The 22,455-nt window shown below is 43.3% G+C and overlaps 1 protein-coding gene across 2 annotated transcripts in view; it reads left to right on the forward strand.

Moving 5' to 3' along the window:
- The window catches only part of CCBE1 (collagen and calcium binding EGF domains 1), a gene marked incomplete at its 5' end in the record, with an annotated part of 143,063 nt that overhangs the window by 97,329 nt on the left and 23,279 nt on the right, over positions 1-22,455 (forward strand). For both annotated transcript variants that reach the window (XM_081881587.1, XM_081881588.1), the window contains one exon: positions 22,048-22,100. In XM_081881587.1, coding sequence (XP_081737713.1) covers positions 22,048-22,100 — 53 coding nt within the window. The remainder of the gene's footprint in view (positions 1-22,047; positions 22,101-22,455) is intronic.

Here is a 22,455-nt window from a genome sequence, read left to right on the forward strand (position 1 = left end):
CAGAAGGAAGAGTGGATTAGAAGTTTTAGGGGTGTTTTTTTAAAGGGCCTCTAAAAGCTCCCCATGTTAAGAGCTAATTTTCTTGCAATCTGGCTTCATAGTAGAATACAGTGGTGCCTTGGTCCTCAAACTTAATCCGTTCCAGAAGTCCGTTCCAAAACCAAAGCATTCCAAAACCAAGGCGCACTTAGAATCATAGAGTTGGAAGAGACCACAAGGGCCATCGAGTCCAACCCCCTGCCAAGCAGGAAACACCATCAGAGCACTCCTGACATATGGTTGTCAAGCCTCTGCTTAAAGACCTCCAAAGAAGGAGACTCCACCACACTCCTTGGCAGCAAATTCCACTGTCGAACAGCTCTTACTGTCAGGAAGTTCTTCCTAATGTTTAGGTGGAATCTTATTTCTTGTAGTTTGGAACCATTGCTCCGTGTCCACTTCTCTGGAGCGGCAGAAAACAACCTTTCTCCCTCCTCTATGTGACATCCTTTTATATATTTGAACATGGCTATCATATCACCCCTTAACCTCCTCTTCTCCAGGCTAAACATGCCCAGCTCCCTTAGCCGTTCCTCATAAGGCATCGTTTCCAGGCCTTTGACCATTTTGGTTGCCCTCCTCTGGACACGTTCTAGTTTGTCAGTGTCCTTCTTGAACTGTGGTGCCCAGAACTGGACACAGTACTCCAGGTGAGGTCTGACCAGAGCAGAATACAGTGGCACTGTTACTTCCCTTGATCTAGATGCTATACTCCTATTGATGCAGCCCAGAATTGCATTGGCTTTTTTAGCTGCCGTGTCACACTGTTGGCTCATGTCAAGTTTGTGGTCAACCAAGACTCCTAGATCCTTTTCACATGTACTGCTCTCAAGCCAGGTGTCACCCATCTTGTATTTGTGCCTCTCATTTTTTTTTGCCCAAGTGCAATACTTTACATCATCCAAGTCGTTGATAAAGATGTTGAATAAGACCGGGCCCAAGACAGAACCCTGTGGCACCCCACTAGTCACTTTTCTCCAGGATGAAGAGGAACCATTGATGAGCACCCTTTGGGTTCGGTCAGTCAGTCAGTTACAAATCCACTGAGTGGTAGCATAGTCAAGTCCGCATTTTACCAGTTTCTTTACAAGAATATCATGGGGCACCTTGTCAAATGCCTTGCTGAAATCAAGGTAGGCTACATCCACTGCGTTCCCTTCATCTACCAGGCTTGTAATTCTGTCAAAAAACAAGATCAGGTTAGTCTGACATGACTTATTTTTCAGAAATCCATGCTGACTATTGGTGATCACAGCATTCCTTTCTAGGTGCTCACAGACTGTTTGCTTAATGATCTGCTACAGAATCTTCCCTGGTATTGATGTCAGACTGACTGGGCGGTAATTATTTGGGTCCTCTCTTTTCCCCTTTTTGAAAATAGGGACAACATTTGCCCTCCTCCAGTCTGCCGGGACTTCGCCTGTTCTCCACGAATTCTCAAAGATGACTGCCAGTGGTTCTGAGATCACATCTGCCAGTTCTTTTAATACTCTTTTAATACTCTTGGATGCAGTTCATCTGGCCCTGGAGACTTGAATACATCTAAACTAGCCAAGTATTCTTGTACTATCTCCTTAGTTATTCTGGGCTGTGTTTCCTCTGCTGAATCATTTGCTCCAAATTCTTCAGGTCGGGCATTGTTTTCTTTATCGGAGTAGACTCAGGCAAAGAAGGCATTGAGGAGTTCAGCCCTTTCTGTGTCCCCTGTTTGCATTTCACCATCTTCTCCTCTGAGTGACCCCATAGAAAGTAATGCAAAATGGATTAATCTGTTCCAGACTTTTAAAAACAACCTCTAAAACAGTAATTTAACATGAATTTTACTATCTAACGAGACCATTGATCCATAAAATGGAAGCAATAAACAATGTACTGCAGTCACACAGTCAGTCAATCAGTAGCTGAACTGGGTTCCACACAGTCACAAAAACAAAAAAGCCACAAACACGCAAAATAAATAGCAAAAACAGACAGTGCAACACTCAAAACGGAAGCGTGGCACTCAAAACAGAAGTGTAACACTCAAAATGAGCACATTCGGGTTCCGAAAAAAGTTCGCAAACCGGAACACTTACTTCCGGGTTTGCAGTGTTTGGGTTCCAAGTTGTTTGAGTACCAAGGCGTTTGAGAACCAAGGTACCACTGTACATGTTTTGCATGCAGAATGCCATCAGTTCAATCCTGGCTCAATCTAGTGAAAAAGATCAAGTAGCAGATTATGGGGATACTAAAGACCCACTATCATTCAGTGTGACAGTGCTGCACTAGATGAACCGATGGCCTGACTCAGAAATGTTTGAAATCAATTAATATGCACCATGTTCATGTTAACAACTTGAGCAAACAATTAGTAATGTATTCATGTTTGAGGTTTATAGTAGAAATGTGTTGTGGTCTTAACTTGAACAACTGTGTTACTTGCTGGGAATGGAATAAACTCTTTGCATATGCTCAGAAGCACTTTTTCCTATTACTGTCTTTGAGAGCATGTGACTGGTTTGAGCCTTATAGGGCCCTGACACATCAGTGACTTCTTAGCTGATGCAGTTACATAAACAGCTAGCTTTCTGCAACAGTTTGAGCAGGATACCAAAAATACAGCAGGTGTTGAAATTTCAGTTTTGGCAAATGGCAAACCTGGCATAAGATTCTCTCAATGGTTTTGTGGCCACTCTAATGTAAATACCTTTCGGTCTTAGCTGTTTGGCTCTAGCCACTCAGGAACTATTATGCCTATTTAATTTCCTTTTAAAAGAGTCTCTGGTTGTGAAATAAAGCTTAACAAAAATGCCCCAGTGTAATCTTTCCTTGACCGCCCCAAAGCCAGAGAAGGAAATTATAGGAATCTAACACATACTTGATATATTACACAATGGCCTGTTGTTTCCAAGTGGTTGTCTTGTTATATTTTTAGGAGGACTGACTCAGGATTTCTGAGTATTTGGAATTGGCTGAATCATCCCTGCCAGAAGATAGGCACCCAGTGCTTTTATAGTACATTAGTTTGCCTTGCAATGACATTAGCATTTCTTTTGAGACGCAGTGTGTGGAGAGTGAGATTGCACATTTTAGCCACTAAAGTAAGACACAGTGAAGTTCTTGTCTAGCGCAGTGTGACCCCTACACAGCCTAAAAAGCTTTTTCTTGAACAGGACATCGTTCTGCTCTGTGACTGCATGATTGCAAGCTACACATCTAAGTTGTTCCGAAAGAGGCTCAGTAGCCTTTTGTCATATCACCCTATGAGTCCACTTGGCCCCACGCAGTCTGCTCAGCCTGGCTATACCTTTCCAAGATTTCTGGGAGTGATGGGTCTCCCATCTCTGCTTGCTTGACTCCTGGAACCTTTATAGCGAGAGATTCCAATAGTACAGCAAATCTTGGGATTTATTTTATTTGAATGCATTCCCACTCCCTTGTCCTGGAGCCACAGGGTCAGTAAACAACAGCCTGGATACTCTTGATGATGGTGGTGGTGAAACATATCCAAATAAACGACACCCTGTTAGCATTTAAGAAGAGTTTGGATTTGATATCCTGCTTTATCACTACCCTAAGGAGTCTCAAAGCAGCTAACATTCTCCTTTCCCTTCCTCCCCCACAACAAACACTCTGTGAGGTGAGTGAGGCTGAGAGACTTCAGAGAAGTGTGACTAGCCCAAGGTCACCCAGCAGCTGCATGTGGAGGAGCGGGGAAGCGAACCCAGTTCACCAGATTATGAGTCTACCGCTCTTAACCACTACACCACACTGGCTTTAATTATTATTCCGATTATTGCATTGCAGGGGGTTTGACCCTGGGGGTCCCTTCCAACTCTACAATTCTATGTACCGTATTTTTCCGTCTATAAGACGCCCTCATGTATAAGACGCCCCCTGTTTGGGGGGACTCAGATTTAAGTAAATGGGGGAAGATGGCCCAGGGTATAAGATGCCCCCCTAATTTTTGACATTATTTTTTAGGGGGGGAAACCTAGTCTTATACATGGAAAAATACGGTAAATACCTAACCAAAGTTATAAAAACCTCTACCAGTCAACCACAGTCTTCAGCCAAATTCACCCACACTGCTGGAAATGTAAACATATGGAGGCGACCACACACAACAAGCCAGTTTGTGCTGCAGGTAGCAATAGGCACAGAATGACTTTGTTTTGAGATGAGTCAGGGCACAGTGGGAGCGTCCCTCACGGAGTTCTTTCTAGCAAGTTTACAGGAAAGCTCTGTGAGCTTCAACTCCTGTCATGTGCCTATCCAGCAAAACATGATTTTTTTGATCTGACTGGACTTTAAACATCCCACAGTAGCCGCCTCGTAATAAGGCAGCATGCTTACAAAACACTTGTTACAATGAAGTGGCAAAGGTGGTTCAGTAGATAGGCTTTCAACTTGCATGTACAGTGGACGCTCGAGTTGCAAACGTGATCCGTGAGGGATGCACGTTCGCAACCCGCAGCACCGAATCTGTACAGGATTCAAAAGCTCAGTACAGACAGCTTTTTATAGCAGTGGAAGGAGTTAGAAGTCATTCCCTCTCTTGTCTCTATGGGTCTTTAACACCTTGCATGTATTCCATTGATCCTTGTGCCAGAAAACGTCTGGTGGATTGGGCCCTGTGTTAATTGTCAGAAAGGCTGCAGTTTGTATTTTCTACCTAAGGCACCCAAGTATCTCAGGCATGTGTTGGAACTTCCATCGCATTATCATAAGAGTTTGTTTTTATTTCAAATATTATACTTTTCTTTTTTTTAAGATAACCATTAATATGTTTTTTTAAGATAACCATTAATATGTTTTCTTCTTTAGCATCTTTCCAGCATGTGTAGCAGGATCCCTAGCAACAAACAACCTCTGGTTGAACACATCTAAATGTAACCTTGGCTCAGTCACTACAGTGTAGTAACACTCCATAATTCTCCATTAATATTATCTTCCTAAAATATCATTTTTAAGATGTTATCAGTATTGGGAGCTGTTCATAGGGGGGAAAATACATTCATAATGACTTTTCTATCTGCAGCATATGTTGCTATCATCCCCATGAGTAATAAACATTTGCTTGGCTGGAGAAGAAACGTTTGCTCACTCAAAACACTATTGGTTGTTCTCCCCCCCCCACCTCCTTTCTCCCTTCTCCTCTCAACCAGCTTATTAAACCGGTGCACTTAATTTCAGAACTGTTCAGCTTTAATAATGCCCTTCCTTAAAACAATGGAGCAGGCATATAAAGGGAGAGCAGCATCTGGATCTCTCCACTTATATATTAGTAGCCACACATGAAATGTTTTCTTTACTTCCTTTATGGAGCTCTTAAATAGTTCACATTAAAAAGTCAATCCAAATTACTCCTGTTGATGTTAGCAAATGTTTCTGGTTTCTTTGTGTGTGTTTTTTTAAAAAAGAAAACTATTCTAACCCAGACCTCATTGGTTTGGTATGTTCTAGTTAGGTTTTCAAAATCATGTAGTCTCATTGCTTGTTTCTCCACATTGGACTGCACCAGGACATCAGTAGAGATCGTGACATCGTGACATCACAACCCCTGCTGTACTCCAGACTGCATGCCCTGGACCCAGGGTAGCAATAATAATAATAATAATAATAATAATAATAATAATTTATTTCTACCCCGCCCATCTGGCTGGGTTTCCCCAGCCACTCTGGGTGGCTTCCAACAAAAGATTTAAAATACATTAAAACATCAGTCATTTAAAACTTCCCTAAACAGGGCTGCCTTCAGATGTCTTCTAAATGTCATATAATTTATTTCTTTAACATCTGATGGTAGGGCGTTCCACAGGGCGGGTGCCACTACCAAGAAGGCCCTCTGCCTGGTTCCCTGTCACTTCACTTCTTGCAGTGAAGGAACCGCCAGAAGGCCCTCGGCACTGGACCTCAGTGTCCGGGCAGAACGATGGGGGTGCAGACACTCCTTCAGGTTTTCAGAGCCAAGGCTGTTTAGTCTTGTCTGGAGGATTTGGAGTTGGGAGGTGTCTTCTGGCTCACCTGGTCCAACATCCTGCTTGATGCTGGAAATACATAGCTAGAGCATCATCAGTGGAAGGCTGCCCAGCTTGAAGACCTCCAGGGACATGGAAACCACCTCGCCCTCAATGTCATTGCTGTCCGTAATCTTCAACTGAAATCTGCAGTCCTGCAACTTATGCCCATCTGATCCTGCAGTCTGAGATAAGAGTGCAGGATCAGATGGGTGCAGGATCAGATAAGAGATAAGATAACATCTTCTGTCTTTTGAAGGAGCACAGGGATCTGAACCTAGAAACTCAAGAGAGAGTATTGCAGGAAAACTAGCCACACTATCAAGGAAATACCAATTGGGAAAGTGATAGCTTCCAGGTAAGGCTTGCTTACTGACCCAAACAACAAGGGAGGCTCTGCTGCCTCTTTTACTTCAGAAAGCCCTGCCTTATACTTAGCAGAATCTGAAGCTGACAGCAGTGCTGCTTTCTTGTCCTTCCTGCCACCAGCTTACTAACTGATAGTCATTCCTATGTGAAACTATACACGGACATCATTAAATGAAAACAGACAGATGTGCTTTAATTATTTTGGCATGGCGGTGATGTGGCACAGTCAGTATCCAGATAACTTTTAAGTGATCTGCACTCCCGGTAAGACTTTGATTTACTGTTTAGTACGGCTGTCTCCTGCAGCACGTAACAAGCAGCTTTTAAAACTCAGAACCATTTCACACAAGAATTTGCTCTACAGTATCACAATGAACTGTTGTTCCAAGAAATAAAAAGCCAAACTGCAGTAATGTTAATTGTCTGAGTACAGACACTTAGCATACAAGCCACACACAAGAGAGAAGTATCAGTGTGGTCAGCTGAGCCCCCAAGATACAAAAAATAGAGAGAGAAAGCACTAAGTGGGTGAGGGGAACCTCCTAAAGTATCCCAATGAGGAGAGAATGTGCTCACTTGGCGTGGAATGCTGGCTTTGACCGCTGGAAGACAGAAAACTTGGGGAGAAAGAGAAATGGAATACCTAAAAAGGCATGGTTGAATACGTAAAAACACAGAACAGGAGCACTCCCTACTGCAAAGTTTTGTTGCAAGTTCCACTTGTAACTCCTCCTGAAGATGGTGCAAAAAGCCTTCAGTTCCACTTAAAGGAGGTCTCTAGAAAGTGACCTGTGTAATTGGCACACTGACTACATATATTAGTCTTTGCTCTCCAGACATTATAGACTTGAGGAATTTTAGAGTTCGAAGGAACCCTGAGGGTCATCTAGTCCAACCTCCTGCTATGGATGAACCTCCACTAAAGCATTTTAGACTACAACTCCCATCAGTCCTGGTCAGAAAAAAAAAGGCAAAGGGTGGTCAGGTCCAGTCAAAGGTGACCATGGGGTGCAGTGCTCAACTCACTTTCAGGCCAAGAGAGCCAGCATTTGTCCACAGACAGCTTTCCAGTTCATGTGACCGGTATGACTAAACCGCTTCTGGTGCAACAGAACACTGTGACGGAAACCAGAGCGCATGGAAACGCCGTTTACCTTCCCACCACAGTGGTACCTATTTATTTACTTGCGCTGGTGTGCTTTCTAACTGCTAGGTTGGCTGGGGCTGGAGCAGAGCAACGGGAGCTCACCCCGTCGCAAGGATTCAAACCGCCAAACTTCTGATTGGCAAGCCCAAGAGGCTCAGTGGTTCAGACCACAGCCATTGTGGAACCTAAGGCGAAATAGTGTGGTTCCCATGAGATCACTCATCTAGGAGCTGAGCAAGGCCACTAGACTTCCTTAGCTTCAGCAAGTTGGGGGCCTCATGTGCCTTCAGACTGACATGCTTTACAGGGTTATTGTAAGGGTTACCAAGGGAATGTAAATGAGAGGCATGTTAAAAACACTGTACAGTAGTACCTCGGGTTACATACGCTTCAGGTTACAGACTCTGCTAACCCAGAAATAGTGCTTCAGGTTAAGAACTTTGCTTCATGATGAGAACAGAAATCATGCTCCGGCGGTGTGGCAGCAGCAGGAGGCCCCATTAGCTAAAGTGGTGCTTCAGGTTAAGAACAGTTGCAGGTTAAGTACGGACCTCCGGAATGAATTAAGTACTTAACCCAAGGTACCACTGTACTACTCTATTCCCCCTTCCTTTTTCTTGTTTCTCACATTTTGCAGGGTGCGTGTGTGTGGCATAAGTGAACAAGAACAACAAAACAAGTGCATTTCTAGAAACAATCTGAATAATTAAAACAATTTTTGGTGCATTTTTTAGTCTGTCCTTTTTTGATACTATACTCTGAATTCATTGTCATAACCAGCATATCTAAAGTTAAGTTGTCAGATCTGTCTTAATAACGTCTCCCTCCAGTGATGTTAATGTTCAAAAGTCGATAATAAATCTGACATCTGTCACTGAAGGAGACATTAAGCAAAGTATGACCCCCCCTTTTTTTTTACATTTTTCAGTCTGTGGTCTGAAGCGTAACCTCAGCAGACTGTAAGTAAGCAAACAGTGTCCATGGGAGTCTGTTGGCCTGTCTCGAGAGAGAGAAGGTAGATTCTAAATGGCATCTTGCGGTTTAAAAAGAGCATCGCGTTGCAGGGAAATGCCAAGATCCTTCATTCATAACCACGCTAGATCAGGGTCATTTGAACGTTTGTTTCAGATAAGCATGGATCTTGGTTACACCATTGCCACCTGGAGTTGAAGCAGTTGCAAAAGAGAATTCCCTGAAATTCTTGCAAAGAAAAATTAAAACCCATAGATGCACGCACATGCAGAAAAATAATAATTTCACATTTGTTTTTGATATGCTTTGTACCTATTTCATGTATTCCATCAAAGTTTTGCTTTTATTGTGGAATGTCACATTTTCCAAGCACTCAAAAGCACAGTATTTTGTGAAATTTTTCAGTACCTGCTATCTTGGACAGCTTTAAAGGAGGAATAGGCAAGATCATAGAGGGTGTGGGGCTTTCAATGGGTGCTAGTCACAGAGGCTGTGTTCTACCTCCACTTATCAGAGGTAGTACGCCTCTGAAAATCAGTTGCTGTTGTGCGCAGGTCCCGCTTCTGGGTTTCCCATACATAAAGGTAAAGGTATCCCTGCCCGTACGGGCCAGTCGTGTCCGACTCTAGGGTTGCGTGCTCATCTCGCTCTAGAGGCCGTGAGCTGGCGCCGTCCGAAGACACTTCCGGGTCACGTGGCCAGCATGACGAAGCTGCAGCTGGCAAGCCAGCACAGCACAAGGAATGCCGTTTACCTTCCCGCTATAAAGCGGTCCCTATTTATCCACTTGCACTTTGACGTGCTTTCGAACTGCGAGGTGGGCAGGAGCTGGGACTGAACGATGGGAGCTCACCCCGTCGCGGGGATTCGAACCGCCGACCATACGATCGGCAAGTCCTAGGCACTGAGGTTTTACCCACAGCACCACCCGCGTCCTTCCCATAAGTATCTGATTGCAATATTAAGTCGTTGGCAACCCAAATTTTAGCAGCATTTGTCAAGGCTCAGATGATTTTAGACTAGTGGCATCAAATGCTGTACATGCTATTCAAAAAATCTCTTAGGGATCTGCATGGAGTATACACAAAGCCCTACCTGCTTTGGGTGCACGATTGTTCCTGCATGTTACTGGCAAACTTGCAGTTGATTCAGCCTCTAAAATGCTGCTAAAATGCTTCAACCTCTAAGCCTAAATATATGTAGCTGAAATGATAACATACTATTATCCTTTTGATCTCTTCCATCATTTCCCCTGACTCTGTTGTCTCCCAATGGGGCAGGGACTTTTCCTTGCTGTCCTTGTTCATGGGTGATGCTATGTTTCAATATTGCAAACACTAAATAATTTCCCAATAATTTATATAATGCTGTTTGACTTTGTTAAAAAGTTTAGAATCTATTTGGGATACTGCCAGGCTTCAACTCTGCCTGGTACATTTATACATTCCTCAGGCTCACTCTTCTCTTCTGTGTTCCTGTGTACAATAGGTGTTCATGTGTGTCTGCATGTTGTGTGATTGGATTTTTATTAGCGTTTGAAAGGCAGTTTATTACCTGTTCCTTGTGCAGCATGTTTGTGATCTTGCTGATGAAAGATTCTGCATTAAACTGGAGTGGAGTAGATTTAATAAATCTAAAAACCCACCAGCGACTTGTTGCTGTTTAACTCAGTTGACCTAGCAACAGAGCCGCAGTCAACTAACGAGCTCCAAATTCCTCCTTTGGCACTTGGTTCATTAGTGGAGTGGAATTATGGCTTTCTATCTAGCATGCATTTTTTCTGTGAAACTGGAGTCGCAAATGAAGAGTCATGGAAGTTTAAGAATTCCATGAGAGTCTGGACAGATGTGCAGTAATTAGTACTGGATTTTGGCTCACCTTTGTTTAGACAAATAGCTGACAATGTGCCATCAGCCAGGCAGTCGATTTATGAACTTGGAAAGAAAACTGGCATGGAGACTAATTGAGAATTGGATGGTGGTGGAAAGAACATTTGCATTGTGAACCTCCAAGCATTTCAGTTTCAGCTCTGGCTATATAACAGAAGACCACTGTGGGGAATGATAGTGGAAATGTAACACACTGGGTCCTTCCATCCTTCCTTTTTTTTTTTTTATAATAATTTTTATTGATTTTACAACATAAAGAAAAAACAAAACAAACATAATGTGACTTCCCCAAACCTCCCCTTCACTGCATCCAAATTTCAAAATTTTTAGCAATTCTTCATCCCATTTTTATCTTTAGTTCTCTTTAAAAAGAGTTTCTGCTTTATAAATTTCGATTTATAGCTGTAATTCTTAGTGTCCAATCCCCTGACATCTTAACATTCCGAAATTTTACAACAATTTTTAAGATAGATTTTAAATTTTTTCCAGTCCTCCTCCACTGTCTCTTTCTTCTGGTCACGGATTCTGCCGGTCATCTCTGCCAGTCCCATAAATTCAGTCACCTTGGTCTGCCATTCTTCCAGAGTAGGTAGTTCTTTAGTCTTCCAATACTTCGCCAAAAGGATTCTTGCTGCTGTTGTTGCGTACATAAAAAAGGTCCTATCTTTCTTTGGTACCAATTGGCCGACCATGCCCAAGAGAAAAGCCTCCGGTTTCTTTACAAATGTCCACTTAAGGATTTTCTTAATTTCATTATAGATCATTTCCCAGTAGGCCTTAATCTTTGGGCAGGTCCGCCAAAGGTGATAAAAAGTTCCTTCACATTCATTACACTTCCAGCAATTGTTATTGGGCAAATGATATATCTTTGCAAGCTTGACTGGGGTCATGTACCACCTATAGATCATTTTCATTATGTTCTCTTTCAGGGCACTACATGCCGTAAATTTAATACCTGTGGTCCATAACTGCTCCCAGTCAGCAAACATAATATCATGACCAATATCTTGTGCCCACTTAATCATGGCTGATTTAACCGTTTCATCTTGTGTGTTCCATTTTAGCAGCAGATTATACATTCTAGACAAATTCTTAGTATTGGGTTCTAGCAATTCTGTTTCTAACTTTGACCTCTCCTTCTGAAATCCTAGTTTTCTGTCCGGTCCTTCCATCCTTCCATCCATGGAAGGAATGCTGTCCTTCCATCCATGGAAGTTTTTTTCAACCATCAGTGGCTTTTGTGAATGGAAGGAGGACAGAAGAGATTTTCAGAAATTTCCTCTTTCCCCTGCAGTCTCTGTTGCTGTCCTGGCACATGCTCCAACCTTCTGGAGTAAATTTCAGGGATGCAATGGAAATGGGTGAAAAAGCAAAAGTCACCTACCTCTTCCTTCCATTCAAGGAAGCCTCCACTGGATCAAAGTGCCTTCCATGAATGGAAGAACACTTGGATGCAGCCCGTTGACTGTAGATTGACAGCCGACATTTATTTCAGAACTTTGATACATATCTCCCAAGAAACAGCCAGTAAAAAATGGCTCAGCATTCAATGAGGCCGTACCAAATAGCAGCAATGTTTTTTTAAAAAAATAAGTGTATGAATTACAGTGGTGCCTCGCAAGACGAAATTAATCCGTTCTGCGAGTCTCTTTGTCTTGCAGTTTTTTCGTCTTGTGAAGCACGGCTATTAGCGGCTTAGCGGCTTAGCAGCTATTAACGGCTTAGCGGCTTTAAGAAAAAGGAAACAAACTCGCAAGAACTCGCAAGCCCATAGGGAAATTCGTCTTGCGGAACGACTCAAAAAACAGAAAACTATTTCATCTTGCACGTTTTTCGTGTTGCGAGGCGTTCGTCTTGCGAGGTACCACTGTATTGCTGAACTCCCACCAGCTACTGGTTACTTGACATGCTTGCAAACACAGATGGTCGCTATTTGTTCATACAGGATTTTGGCAAGGAGGCAAATGTCTCAGTGGGATTTTTGTGCGTGTTCAGATAAATAAGCATTTTTGTGACCTGCAGTTCACTGAATAATTATGAGATTATTCTGAATTCAATGTGCTGTACCTAAAATTATACAAGATCAGAAGTATTACATCCAGATCTCAAAATCCCTATGACCAAATATATTTATACTGTTTGTCAGCTATAGATATATACTCTTTAAGGTACCCAAGGAGTGGACCCATAAATGACTAAATAAGAAGCAGAGTTAAACATAATTTTGGGGGCAAAAGTTATGCTTTCAAGAGCTGCCTAAAATTCCCATCTTTGCATTTGTGTGCTATTCACAACCTCATCTGCTTTTTCTTAAGGTTCTTCCTTGTTCCTTGATCCACCCAATCAGGGTTCACATTGCAAATGTGATGTTGTCATAATGCCTTCAGTCAATCATATTTGTGCTATTGACACCCAACCCCCCAAAAAACCACTGAAAAAGGAATACTAGCTATATTTGCAAATGTCTTCTCTCCATTTCCAATGTTTTGACTTAACCATATAAGAAGAGTGCTTTGGATGCAATCTGGTATCCAAACAAAATGGCCAAGGCATGTTTTCACTTGTTGGCTCACAGCCAAGTGGCCACTAGGGACTGTTCTGGACTTCTTTACAAGTGTACCTGTGCAATATATGTGTTTCCAGACATGCACCTATCTCTTTCACATATTACATTTCTGGGGTGCATATTTAAAATAATGTTACACATCACCAGCAATCTCTGCCAAGCAGTGACAAGATTCCAAGGGGTTCCAGGCACTCACCCAGGGTTTGTGTTTCCATTGGAAATTAGGCATAGCAGAGACTGCAGTGTCTTTAAGATATATGGTTTAATTTACACATATATACACCTGAATCCACTACGAAGAGAGTTCAGAGCACTTACATCTCAAGTGGGTCCTTTGCTTCCCTCTTAGGAGCAGTAGACTTGGGTTTACAAGCAGAGGGACCAGCCATGCTGCCTGTGTCTCTGTGCTATGGCTTCTTCCAGTGCTTTTTTCTGAGGTTACTGAACAGTACGCAGTACTGGCACCTTTTCCTTTCAAATGTTCAAAGTATGGCACTTACCGTAACAACTTCATTGTGAGTGCTGGCACTCCGCCCCCCCCCAAAAAAAAAAACCAAAGCAAAACAAACAAAGCCCTCCACTGGCTTCTTCTGAACTGCATGGCCACCTCTCCACTTCTTCTTTCTTCTTGCCAGAACCACTTACAGAAAAACAGTACAACTGCCCCTTCCACTTACAGCACCACAACCTCTTGTTTCCCAAGCCTATTGCAAAGCAACCAGCTTTTTTCTTTTATCAGGGCCCATTGCCTCACCATTATCAAACAAAGCAGGTCATTATCAGTCTCTTGTGTCTTAAACGACCCACCCCATAAGTGAGCCATCACCAAGTTCCGTCTCATGAGAAAGCCAGCTGGTATTATTTCCAGCCCCTGCTAAACTCATGAATTTGTGATTTTGCTCAAATTTTAACCTTTTACTGAATCTAGAGGTTTGGGGCCTTGCCTGCCCCCCAATTTATAACATCATCTTAGGAATACACCTAAAAACTGTGGCTTTGTGAAGAGGTTTTGAGGGACTTAAAACGCACAGTTGCTCAGAGCCACAAAACAGGCATTGTGTTTGATGTTTTGTCAGATCAATGACAGCCTGTTTGCTAACCGTTATGAAAATATAGTTGTGTAATTTGCTCAGAAAATGTCTGTCAGCCTTGTTCTTCTTGCCTGACAATAGCTTTTGTCAGGAAAATAACTCTGCTAATCATCCACTTCGGTGTCAACCATTTTGATAAATTGCTTCTGGGAAACATAACTGGCGTGCAGAGTGCCATGGGTCACTTCAGGCCTTGCATTTTAGAATTTCACATATGTCAGATTAATTTCAAGCCAGCCACATTGTTTTCTGTGTACTGGAAACATTACCTATCCAAGCTTCTTACACATTCAAGGCACGATGTAGTGCCTGCTGCATTTAGAAATGGCAAGAAAGTCCTCAAAGGTTCAAAATATGGGCACTTGGAAGGATCAGAAAGCCAATATTACTACACTAGCTCTTTGGTTTTGCACTCTCTCTTCCCTGGAGGTTTCTTTTCCATGGTGTAAATCGTGTCTGTGGTGTAGCTAAGGTAAATGTAAAGGACCCCTGGACGGTTAAGTCCATCCAGTCAAAGGCGACTATGGACTTGCAGCGCTCATCTTGCTATGAGGCCGAGGGGACCAGCGTTTGTCCACAGACAGCTTTCCAGGTCAAGTGGTTAGCATGACTAAACTGCTTGTGGCGCAGTGGAACACCATGATGGAAATCAGAGTACACGGAAACGTCATTTACCTTCCCGCTGGAGCGGTACCTATTTATCTACTTGCACTGGTGTGCTTTCAAACTGCTAGCTTGTTAGAAGCTGGGTCAGAGCAACAGGAGCTAACCCCGTCATGGGGATTTGAACCGCCGACCTTCTGATCGGCAAGCCCAAGAGTGTGATGCGGCAGCTTAAAAAGCCAATGCAATTCTGGGCTGCATCAATAGGAGTATAGCATCTAGATCAAGGGAAGTAATAGTGCCACTGTATTCTGCTCTGGTCAGACCTCACCTGGAGTACTGTGTCCAGTTCTGGGCACCACAGTTCAAGAAGGACACTGACAAACTGGAACGTGTCCAGAGGAGGGCAACCAAAATGGTCAAAGGCCTGGAAACGATGCCTTATGAGGAACGGCTAAGGGAGCTGGGCATGTTTAGCCTGGAGAAGAGGAGGTTAAGAGGTGATATGATAGCCATGTTCAAATATATAAAAGGATGTCACATAGAGGAGGGAGAAAAGTTGTTTTCTGCTGCTCCAGAGAAGCGGACACGGAGCAATGGATCCAAACTACAAGAAAGAAGATTCCACCTAAACATTAGGAAGAACTTCCTGACAGTAAGAGCTGTTCGACAGTGGAATTTGCTGCCAAGGAGTGTGGTGGAGTCTCCTTCTTTGGAGGTCTTTAAGCAGAGGTTTGACAACCATATGTCAGGAGTGCTCTGATGGTGTTTCCTGCTTGGCAGGGGGTTGGACTCGATGGCCCTTGTGGTCTCTTCCAACTCTATGATTCTATGATTCTAAGAGGCTCAGTGGTTTAGACCACAGTGCCACCCGCAGCTAAACTCAGTTTTGTCTGCTGAGGCTCCACATATTCTGCTGAGACATCACATGGGTGAACTAACAACTGACTTCCACAAGTCCCAAACAACATCCTGGGAAATATATATATATTTCTGATTGTCTGAACCTTTCTGATGTTCACATATAGCAGTAGCCTAGTTTAGCTTGTGAAATACTAATCTAATGAAAAACGCCTCAGAGATATTCTGCTACATGTTACCGTAGGCAGGATGGAGGAAGCAAACAGTCTTCTTGGTGCACCCTTGAAAGGTCTTCCGCCTTCCTTTGTTTTTCTTGAAGATAAAACTTCACAGCAGCATTTTACAAGAAGGTTTAATGAAGACCAGTGTTTGCAAAACAAGGAAAAACTTCCTCCAATCCCCCACAGCACCAGACATCCTAAATTCATTAAGAAGAATTTGTGCTCAGCTTAATCTTTGAAACCGTGTAGGCCAGAGTTTTGCTTTTTACATAGTTTTGATAGTCTGCTGCTAATTTGAAAGGGTCAGTTCTTACAGCCAAGGCTTGTAGCCCTTTGGACACTTTGCAGGTTCACCTGCGTCACTGACTTTTAGAGGAAGCCTGAAACTCTGAATTGTTGGTTTACGAAGTTAGTGGGAAATTGCCTTAAAGCCTCATGTGCTATTTATGTTGGCTTCGGCTTGCTGTTAATGTGGAAGAGACAGCAGAAGAGGGGCATTCTGAGAAAAGCAAAAGCTTCTTTACGGAAAGTACTGTACCTGTAAGGCTCATCATTAAAACCAAGCAAAAAAAGTGTGTGTGTGTGTGTGTGTGTGTGTGTCCCCTTCTGGAATGGATGGCATTTATGGGAAGTTAATCTGCTAATCTTCCCTTTGAGAGCCAGTGTGGTGTAGTGGTTAAGAGCGGTAGTCACGTAATCTAGGGAACCGGGTTCGTGTCTCCGCTCCTCCACCTGCAGCTGCTGGGTGACCTTGGGCCAGTCACACTTCTTTGAAGTCTCTCAGCCCCACTCACCTCACAGAGTGTTTGTTGTGGGGGAGGAAGGGAAAGGAGAATGTTAGCCGCTTTGAGACTCCTTAAAGGGAGTGAAAGGTGGGATATCAAATCCAAACTCCTCCTCTTCTTCTTCTTCTTCTTCTTCTTCTTCTTCTTCTTCTTCTTCTTCTTTGCTAATCAACCCAAAATGGTTATATGAACACACCCTTAATGCTCAGTAGGGAAACTTACATTTCTAAAAAGCCATGTTGGAGCATCTTGGTGCTTCAACCAAGCTGAAATCAGGTCTTTTCATCTCCGTTTGAGAGCTTCAAGGGCCAGTCTTATGTTTTGGAGCCTAGTGCTCTATTTCCTCTCATTTCGCTCTTTCCTGGCTCATTGCCTGGACCAGTCATCCAGCAATGGGGAGCATGGGGTCTCCAGATGAAGAAGCAGTTGCCTCTTTAGGTGCTCGGTGGTGGTTGCCTCTGGGGATTCCTGTGCAGGGCTGGATATATATATATATATATAAAATTGTCCAGTAGCACCTTAGAGACCAGTAAGTTTGTTCTTGGTATAAGCATTCGTGTGCATGTATCTGAAGAAGTGTGCATGCACACGAAAGCTTATACCAAGAACAAACTTAGTTGGTCTCTATGGTGCTACTGGACAATTTTTTAATATATTTGTACTGCATCAGACCAACACGGCTACCTACCTGAATCAAAGGCTGGGTATGTTTTGCCTCCGGCTTAGCACCAGGGACCATTGCTTAGTCCACCTCTTTCCCTGCTGATTATTCTGCTCTGCTTAGCCCTTTTTCATCTAGGTCTACTATGAAACTAATGGAGCTTAAACGTCAGGGCCCCTAATCTAGGAAGGGGCCCCAGAAGTGACTTTAAATCCATCCATTGCTAAGATCACAGAAAGGAAGGTTGTCTCTTGCAAAGACCTGGTTTTTGCTGACCGATGTTGAGAGATCTATATCCTTTCGAACATCTAAATTTCTTGTGAAGGTTTTACAGATTCGTGTAACAAAACTTGAGGGGGAAACAGGAAATGATTTGTCCACTAGGGGTTGGGGATTAGAAATGTTAACCGTTATTGGTAGCAGTGTTCCTGTTGTTATTATTATTTCATGTGTGCAATGGCTGCTTGCTAAATAAACCACAATAAACCAAACTGACTGACTGACATGTTGCTTTTTTAAAAAATGGGTCTAGTAGACCAAATTTGAGTTGCACAGCTCAGATTGATTACTTTTTTGTTCTGTATATTTCAACAGTCCCAAAGTCAGTAGCACAGATGTTGTAAAAGTGTGATGATCTGTCATGGAACAACTCCATTGAAGAAGATAACAGCGGTTTCCAAGACCTTGTTGCTGGTTCTGAAGGGGTCCCCATAACAGTTCCAGCTTCAGGGCCCCCAGAATGTACATCCACCATGGCCTAGGTCAGAGTCAAAGCTGCTACTCAGGTTGGGAGTCATGCACCCTGCTGGATCAGACCAATGGTTCTTCAAGCCCAGCATTGAGGGTGGCCAGCCAGACCCTCTGGGAAGACCACAAGCAGGACATAAAGGCAATAGCCATCTCACTATATTCCTCCTCAGCCCTGGAGTATTTGGATGTTTATTAAGAGACCTATCTGTCTTAGTCAAAACAAAATAAAAAAAATCCTTCCAGTAGCACCTTAAAGACCAACTGAGTTAGTTCTAGGTATGAGCTTTCGTGTGCATGCACACTTCTTCAGATAACGAAAGCTCATACCTAGAACTAACTCAGTTGGTCTTTAAGGTGCTACTGGAAGGAATTTTTTTATTTTGTTTTGACCATGGCAGACCAACACGGCTACCTATCTGTAACTGGAACTATCTGTCTTAGGTCTGTCTTCTATGAATTTTTCTGATCCCGTTTTAATTTTTTATAAGCTAGTGGCCATCACATCACTTCGCTGAAGAATCCCATAAATTAGCTGTGTTGTAGTCTGAAGAATGATTCTCTTTTGGCTTGTCCTGAATCGTCTGCCAATAAGTTTTGCTAGATGGCTCCAAGTTCTAGTATTATGAGTTTGGGGCGGGGGGGACATTCTATCCACTTTCTCAACACCATGCATAATTTTATAGCTCTCTGTCTTAAGACTTGCGGTTTAAGGGGCAGAAGGTAAACTCGCAGTCCTTAGTTTGACATCTGATTTCTCTAACCACATCTGCAAGATGTTCTGGAAACCACACTTTGAAAGGGGGGGAAAGCTAGGTCATTCGCTTAAAGTGTAATTTAAGAAGAAGCTGGACTGAAAAGGTTACTTTTGGTTTACATATACAAGATGAAGGTTTCCACTGCGTTTAGAGTCTCCTCTTGCATAGGAAAGCAAGATTTATACCCACTAAGGCATCCATTAAAGGGCCACCATGAGAGAACTGTTAGTGAGCTATGAAATATCAAGCATTAACAGTGAAATACTGTGCATGTTCACACAAAAGTGATCTTGATGGGTCTTAATCCAAAGTAGGTGTGGCTAGCATTGCATCCTAAGGTTTATCAATTTATCTGGGATTATGCTCCATTGATGGGACGCGGGTGGCGCTGTGGGTTAAATTACAGAGCCTAGGACTTGCTGATCGAAAGGTCGGCAGTTCGAATCCCCGTGACGGGGTGAGCTCCCGTTGCTTGGTCCCAGCTCCTGCCAACCTAGCAGTTCGAAAGCACCCCAAAGTGCAAGTAGATAAATAGGGACCGCTCTCCAGCGGGAAGGTAAACGGTGTGTCCGTGTGCTGCACTGGTTCGCCAGAAGCGGCTTAGTCATGCTGGCCACGTGACCCGGAAGCTGTCTGTGGACAAGCGCCGGCTCCCGGCCTCTTGAGCGAGATGAGCGTGCAACCCTAGAGTCGGCCACGACTGGACCTGATCGTCAGGGGTACCTTTACCTTTACTTATGCTCCATTGAACTCAATGGGCCTTACTTCTGAGCAGACCTGCATAGGATTGTTCTGCCTATTATTTAAAGCTCCTGTAAACTGAAGGAACCACCCACAGAGAAAGCTCTAACTTTGCCTTCTTCAAATCTCTGTGCTTCACACAGTCCCATTTTCAATTATGTTTTTTTCCTTTGATTGATTTGTACATCCTATTATTTCCCCCTCATTCTCATAAATGAACACACACACACACACACACACACACACATATATTTTAAAAAATCATAAGCATCTGTTGGGATAGTCAGTTCTGCCCCCATTTGTTGCTCATGCAGCCAAAATGTCAATAATTGCAAATATATGGGAGGTATCAGCAGACATGGGGCAACTTCAGATTTTTCAGAAATACAAAACAAAAAATGGGGAGGGGGTTGGCCACAGAAAGACTCTAATGAGAAGTGAGTGTGTTCCATGTGTTGAGAGGTGGGAAACAGAAAACTGGGAGGGAAGGGAAATAGGAGTCAACAGAAAAGGAAGAGGGACAGAGAGAGGTGTGGGTATAAAACAGGTAGACAGAACCATCTCATTGTATGGATTGGTCATTTCATGGTTCATGCTGTGATGTTTCTTTTAAAATGTCCTTAAGAGCTAGAAGTGAGGGCTTCCCATGGAAATCAATGGGGAAATTCAAGATTTTAATACTGCTGGGATTAGGCACCAGGGTGTCTGCTCCCCCCCCCAAAAAAACCAGCCATTAGAGGACTGAACATGCAGAACGATGAATATCTGTTGGAAATGGAATGGGGAACTGACTGGTTAATCATGTGCCCTACTGCTGACCTTTAGCCCTTCCCCTACCAAAGCAGCATAGGATAATTCTGAATCTTGCTCATACCTAAAGGAACCTCTTTCCAGATAAGCAGGACCACATGTTATGCTACCCCTCTGCAGACTGAAATATGTTATTAATGTCAACTCTTGTTTTCTGCTCTCTTTAAATCATGAACATCGTTACGACAACATTAACCTTCGCAAGTCTCAGTAGCTGAACTTTTGTTTTCCCACCAGTCTGCTTTCAGACACCCTTTATCAAGTTAGAAGTTCATGTGGATCACAGGTTTAGGGCATCTTGTTTCTAAAGATGCATGTACACAAGGTTGGCTTCAGCAGCCATCATGCTTCGGCAGATACCATGGCCTTGGGACTCACAACTGACAGCTGCCTTGGGCTCCCTGTTCATTTCTGACATGCCACTCTAAGCAGAGCTGGGCCATAGGGTGTACCTCTGGAGGCCGCCATTTTAGTTTCCCACTTCCACAAAGGAGTGAACAAGCTGGGGCATTGTGGGAAATTAAAATAGTGGCAGAACTCAGCCGTCTAGTACTGCTGCTGCCCACCATATGGTAAGCCTGCCAGGACCATTGACAGACAAGAGGGTTTCATGAGCAGAGGACACCTGGCCCATGGCACCTTCACAACTGGAGCCAGCACCGACTGTACAAATAGTAGCTGGAGAAAGATCTTAGTTGCAAAACATTTTTTGTTGGCATCTGTCTGTCTCACGAAACAATGGAGCGTGCCTCTGGGGGTGAGGTCCAACTGCCACATTAGCAGCACCAAAGTGACCTCCCCAGGGCGCAAGCCTGGGCAGTGTGTATGGAGGTCCTGGGCCACCCAGACAACAATGCCCCCCTCTCAGCATCGCTGGTGGGGTCCAAAGGAAAACAGAGCAATACATTTGGCACTAGCGAAAACGTAGCATAAACAGTGAGCAGGCTGGTCTATAATTTCTCCCTATGGCACACTTATGGTTGTTGTTGTTGTTTTGAATGGGAGTGCCCTGTCCCTTCCAGAGAGCTCCTGCGGTCAATCTAGTACAGTCTATTTTATGGCTTCAGAATTCTACCATCTCATTTTCTCACTTTACTGTGGTAGTTTCAGACCTGCATTTCCATTCATGTCTCCCATTTGTATTTTGTTCTGAGGGTTATGCTTTTTTTGTTGGGGGGGGGGGATTAACAGGATTTATCCCCGGAAAAGACTCTGATGTTAGGAAAGATTGAGGGCACAAGGAGAAGGGGACGACAGAGGACGAGATGGTTGGACAGTGTTCTCGAAGCTACTAACATGTGTTTGGCCAAACTGCGGGAGGCAGTGGAAGACAGGAGTGCCTGGCGTGCTCTGGTCCATGGGGTCACAAAGAGTTGGACATGACTAAATGACTAAACAATAACAACAAATATATGATTTAATCACCCAAACCCCTAAACAGTTTACATAATATTGTTGTAACCTGCCTCAGGCCTTGAAGCAGAGGAATGGGAATAAATGTTTTAATACAATTCAATACTGTACTGTACTGTATTGTACTGTATACAAGACAACACAACACAACACAAATCACAACATTACAATAATGAAGTAGCTGAAGCTGAAGCTGTTGCTTGTATTACTGGCCTTTCTGAAAGTAAAACAGGTAATGTCATAAGCTATGCATACTTGCTTGGGGGAAAGGCCATTGAATTCAGTAGAACTTATGTTCAAATAAACATGGATAGGACTGGGATCTTAATTTACTAATTCTGTCTAATAGATACTTTTCCGTTTTTGTCTTTTTAGGAAAAAGTGCTGTAAGGGTTATAAGTTTGTTCTTGGACAATGCATTCCTGAAGGTACGTTCTTAAATTATTCTTTCCAACACTTATCACTACAGTGGTTCTGTCTTCCTGTACTTTAATAAATATGGGCTAAAATATTGGTTTCTCTACATGCTTACCTGGGAGTAAGTCTCACTAAACTCAGTACGATTACCAAGTATAAATACATTGGGTTGGGTGGTTAGTGAGTATAGACCAGGGATAACCAATGAGGTGTCCTCCAGGCTTTGATGGGACTACAGCTCCCATCATCCCTCACCACTGACCATGTTGACTGGGGCTGATGGGAGCTGGGGTTCAACAATATCCAAAGGCAACCACATTGACTACCTCTGCTGTAGAAAATCATCCAGTAGCTGCTGTCGTGTCC

This window comes from Podarcis erhardii (genome assembly GCF_964252035.2).
Source record: "Podarcis erhardii genome assembly, chromosome: 11".
Classification (NCBI taxonomy): Eukaryota; Metazoa; Chordata; class Lepidosauria; order Squamata; family Lacertidae; genus Podarcis; species Podarcis erhardii.